Source organism: Austrofundulus limnaeus, unplaced genomic scaffold (genome assembly GCF_001266775.1).
Source record: "Austrofundulus limnaeus strain Quisiro unplaced genomic scaffold, Austrofundulus_limnaeus-1.0 Scaffold14, whole genome shotgun sequence".
Taxonomy (NCBI): domain Eukaryota; kingdom Metazoa; phylum Chordata; class Actinopteri; order Cyprinodontiformes; family Rivulidae; genus Austrofundulus; species Austrofundulus limnaeus.
In genome coordinates, this window is record NW_013952416.1 from 1,470,195 (window position 1) to 1,475,627 (window position 5,433).

Sequence of the window (5,433 nt, forward strand, 5' to 3'; positions counted from 1 at the left end):
GTTTTTTATAAAATAATAGACCCCGCCAAAGAGAAAAAAAAAAACAGTTTTTGTCCCCTCTGTATGTAAATGCAGTCCGGGTCCACATACGGCTCAGTGTGTGTCTGAGGGAGCTTGCCTGCAGGTGGCCCTGTGTTGTGTTTAAGTTGATGAGGGGCCCTTTGTCTCTATGGCTGCCACATGGCTCACAACACATTGGGTCACTGCTGCCAGCCACGACATGCAAGTTGCCTAGAGATCTGACCAGTCTGGTTTGGCACAGGGAGCTGGCAGAGAGAAGGGAAGCTGTTAATTTACCCCACAAGGAACTATGAATGGCTATAGCCTCTTGACTGCTTTCAGCTACGTGTCAATATCACACAAAACACAACATGTTAAAAACACAACAACACATAAATCCACAAAGTAGAAATAATTAAAATAGTCTGAATTAATGTTAGCTTTTCAACAAGCTGCCACGCATTTACAGGTCTCCTCCACCCTGATTATTTGTGATTCGTGTAAGTGCTTGCGTCAGATCTACTCGCTGACCTTCCTCCTGCTCCGTTAGCTGGCAGCGAGGTTCTGGTCCTCTTCCTGCTCTCTGAGTGGTCAGACAGAGCCAGCGATCCGATGCCGGTCTTACAACCCTGCACACCGGTCTGCATAATGACCTTGCTGCAGAAGAGATAAACATCAGTTAGTCGACGTCGTGTTTCAGATCAGCATGAATGTATTCGACCTGTGAGAACTTTTTACCTAAGAGACTGCGACGAAGACCGAGTGTGTATTTTATTCTCTTCTTGTCTGTAAAGACAAAATAACATGACTTAAATAAACAAAACTTCACGTATAGAAAGATAACACAGTGGAGGCAGAGGAGGAAAAGGCTGTGACGAAATGGGCAATAATTTTCAGAAAAATGATTAGCTTGTTAAAATATTAGCGCTGCCTTTAGCAGCTAGCTTTGGGTTAGCACAGCCAAATTAAGCAACAAGATAAGCCAGAGAGGTGCTTTATTAAACAAGCTTTAATTGTTGGGTAGTTTGATTTACCACTCAAAGAAAACAACTAGCAAAGCATGGTGTTCAGGAATGGCAGGATGATCAGAATGTGTGGTGTAAAATCATATACAGAAAATGGTGACAAGGACAAGTTGAGATTTCTAAAATCTGTCTCTGCTCATCATCTTTAAACTTATACTGACAAAGAATCAAATTTGAACAAGTTTCTAATTTAGGTTGGGAATAAGAAAAAATAAATTAAAAAGAGAAACCTTGAGCTCACTTACAGCATTCTCAGTTAGAGTTCCAGAAGTAGGGGCAGGACAGGTTTTTTGGGGGGGCTGACGGGCAGCAGAACTCAGTGAAATCCTAACCCGTCTATACAGAAATGCAGGATGGAAGAAGGGAAGCCATACACAATCCACCACAGGGCAAGGCTACACAGGGAGAGCAGCATGGCTACCAGCCATCTGAAAGGAGGACAAATCCAACAACAAGAGCAAAACGGAAAAAAAAAGAGAGAAAAAAAAAGGAAGGAGAGACAAGAGACGTCTGGSCAGGACACAAAGCCTTTGATGTGCTTTTCCACTGGGACTGGATTGAATAAACAACCATCATAAAACCTTGTATCCACCAGTGGCAGATATTGTGTTCTGTTTTTAAAAAAGTTTTACTTGTACTACTTTTACATTCACTGTTTTTTTTAACTTGTAACAAATCTTAAAACTATATATCCTTTAAAAAGATTAAAAGCTCTTAAACAAACTTGGGGGAAAGCATACAGCAGTTACCTAGCTGTTAATATCAGTTTGTCAATTTTCTGATTAAGCTTATAATTCGTATACTGAACTAAATAGTATATATCTTTATATTTATATTTAAGGGAGATCATTTCAAAACTTGCAGGAGTTACATCTCCGGTGGTCTGAAGACACTGATCCAGTCAGAAAAGCAATGGAAAACCAACAGGCCATCAACAATGATCCCAGCCCAACATTATTACATGTTAGACACAAACACTGCATGCATGCATGTCCAAGGGTTTCGCGCCTTATGCCATGCATGAGAAGGCAGAAGAGATGAAGGAAAGTGTGGGTAAACATTGTTCTGATCSTCCCTGGAATTCACCATGCAGTGCAGTGTTACGTAACAAAACAAACAGAGAAGCCAGATGGTGAAGTTCAGCTTGACATTAGATATTTGTGTAGCAGTGCATWTACTGATGCAGCTTACGCCCTAAAGCGCCGGGAAATCTCTCTTCTGCCTCAACTCCCTCTTGAGAATGAATGAGAACCCATTTTCATCCCATAGGATCACAGTAATCCTTTACATGAGAATGAGGATCAGGTGGAATTCATCCATCTAAACCAAATTAAAACTGAAACACTAACATAACTATTAACTAAAACAAAACGTAGCCTAATTACAGGAGCTGGCAAAAAAAAAAGCTCAGCAATTTTCTTCAGTAGTGCCAAATCAGTGCAAGCCAGGAACCGAAACGTTTAATTCAACTAATCCGGATCTCATTTCAAGCCCTGATTAGTTGATTAATTGGTGCTGCTGTTATAAAGTACAGTGGGCTTAATTTGAGAGAATATCTTCGACATACAATGACATCAAAGCAGAACAGCTCAGTGTGTTCATGAGGCAAATAATAAAAGCCGTGTCAATGCATATCCACTTCACACCATAGTCATACAAAATAAAAGAAAGAAAAGAGAAACAGGACAACTTCAAAAATCGGTCACACCGTCAGCCGTACACTTAACTGGCATGGCAACCATATCTACAGAAAGAGGATGTAAGCTGGAAAGGAAGTGACATGCACTTACCTCCTTCATACAAAACCTCACATCCTCTCTCTGTTTTCCTCTCCCCCACTATATCTCTGCTATCTTTTGAATGGCAGGCAACACATCGGCCACGCCGTGCCCATGAGGCTGCAGCAGAACACTACCACCTGCCTGACACAACAAAAGCCAAAGCCATATGGGTACATAGGCAGAGGCCTGTCAACCACCTACAGCCACGCTGACACTCAGACTTCCACAGCCTGATTTATGTGGGCACAAGTGATGTGGACAAAAAACTAATTGAGAGAAAATCCTTTTTAGCACTCTTTCTGATCAGCAGTGGGTTAGCATTAGCACTTTAGCACCACATAAAGCTGGCTAACAATATGCTACAATTGTTCATAATTGTCTAAATTGTTTCGTGTACAAATAAGACACCAGAAATAAGTGCAAAGACATGATTTAATTAGCTATATTTTATGCTTTTGATTCTCATCTTTGACATTTCCCAGATTAACTGGTTTCTAGTTTTAACAGCTTTAAGTTTACAGTCCTCTGACACACTCAGAAACACTGACGGTGTTTGAAGTTGACAGACTTGGGTTGCACTAATAAGTGTAAAAATATAACAATAAAGCCAACACATTATTGCTGAATATGGGTACAAATGTTAATATTTACAGCAAAAATACACATTTTACAACCTAATGCAAGAGAGGATAGGACACAGGTTGAAACATTTAAGAGTTTTTTTAGACTCAGGAGCTTAATCCACCTTAAACCTCTGTAACCACTTTTTTAAAATAAATGTTTAAAGTTCAATTTCAACAAATGCCAACTTAAGTGTTTCTGTGCAACGCATGATTGCCGAACAAATAATATAAATAAAATGCTGTTTGTCTTTCAAGAGTAATTTTCCATTTCAACACTAATCTAAACGTGTTCTCTCTGCTTTATCGATTACCTATTCCAAAGTCTTCTATTGACTGAATAAGAGGCCCAGTTACCCATCTGTGACCTCATGACCTACTGACTAGGAAGACATATCTAATTTAGTTAATATTTGTTTTCTCCCTCAGCTACAAGATTGTGACTGAAGAAGAAAGTTACCAGATCAATAGAGCTTCCTTTAAATAACAGATTCAAATGTTTTGTGCCGTTCTAAATCCAGCTCTTGAAAAAAAAGCAAACTCGTTTTAGCTGGGAGAGTGTGTGTCAAACAACTGTCGCTAACACTGTGCCGTAACATGTGAGCTGCTCCTTCCTTGAATCACTGTTCATCCTCATCGCTCACTGATTAAGGAGGATTATGGAATAATTTTACTGCACATTCAAACCCCAAAAGAGAGTAAAATGAAATTAAAATATTTTTTTATTACAACCAGTCCGTGTGAAGTGCTGGGCTAAAGGTCAAGGAGAGCAGCTGATACGGTTCCTAAAAGAATATCCTGAAGGGAAAGGGGAGTTTAGTATTCATCGAACATATTAGAACCAGAGCAGGGGTGTCAAACTCCAGTCCTCGAGGGCCGCTACCCTGCATGTTTTAGAGGTTTTCCAGCTCCAACACACCTGATTCAGTGATTGAATTAACTCTTCAAATTGGGCAGAAGCCTGTTAATCACCCAGCGATCAAAATCAGGTGTGTTGGAGCAAGAAAACCTCTAAAACATGCAGGATAGCGGCCCTCGAGGACAGGAGTTTGACACCCCTGCTCTTTCTGGTCTTCAAAGCTTAAGTTACCTATAATTTGAAAAGCACTAATGYGTATGTGTAATGATCAGAGGGGGCTGACATGGAAGGGGAGTCATATTACTGTTCTACAACACATGTAGGCGTGATGCATGATGAGGTTCGCTTTGATACTTACGACAGGGACCCTGAAGACGACCTGGCGTGCCTCTTGCTCTTCAGGGCTCGTAGTTTATCTCCCTGTGTGAGGCCATTTCTCTCCTCTTCATCATTGTACTGTAAAACAGAAAATTAAAAAGCAAATAACACTAAACTCTGTTTTCTTTTGATTTAATTTATTCAGTTTGCGTGGGCATTTTTCCCATCAATAATGTGTCGAAAGGGTCAAGTCCAACTTACCAGCTCTATTTCTTCTTTCTTGGATGCCTTGTTCTTGTTGTTCCCATTGATGGTTATGTCATCCACTCCAGACAGGATCCGGGTCACAGCCAGTTTGCCATTCTCTTGTTCATTCAGCATTTTCTCCCGGCAAACATCGCCATCCGCCCAGAGACTGTTCTGCTTCCTGGTTTAAAAAAAAAAAAAAAAACCACACAGACTCAAATGAATGAATGGCCACAAAACCTTCACAAAAATATGTTATTTTATAAAACACGAATCGTAGAACTATTAAAACCATGAAATAAAAATCCTTTTTTAGTTAACACCTACTCTTCAACAAAGTTCTGCTGAGGCCCAATGATAGAACCTGGTCGGCAGATGCGTATCCATGCGATAGCTTCTGCAGCAGTCAGGCGGTAATGTTTCATTAGGTAGCAGGCAATGAGCGTTCCGGTTCTCCCCAGACCAGCTTCAAATAAAGCAGAATAATTACTATCCTTTGCAATTAAAGGGATCCATGATTAGTTGTAACATTAGATTTTATTTAATAAAATATTTTACCTGTAAAATAAAGACTGTAAAAATAC

The 5,433-nt window shown here is 40.1% G+C and overlaps 1 protein-coding gene across 1 annotated transcript in view; it reads right to left on the bottom strand.

The window, feature by feature from the left end:
- Window positions 1-5,433, bottom strand: part of cdc14b (cell division cycle 14B) — a gene marked incomplete in the record, with an annotated part of 13,951 nt that overhangs the window by 3,349 nt on the left and 5,169 nt on the right. The window contains 6 exon segments of the mRNA XM_014002657.1: window positions 119-266; window positions 532-657; window positions 739-786; window positions 4,644-4,741; window positions 4,865-5,030; window positions 5,177-5,315. Of these exon segments, the coding sequence (XP_013858111.1) occupies window positions 119-266; window positions 532-657; window positions 739-786; window positions 4,644-4,741; window positions 4,865-5,030; window positions 5,177-5,315 (725 nt within the window).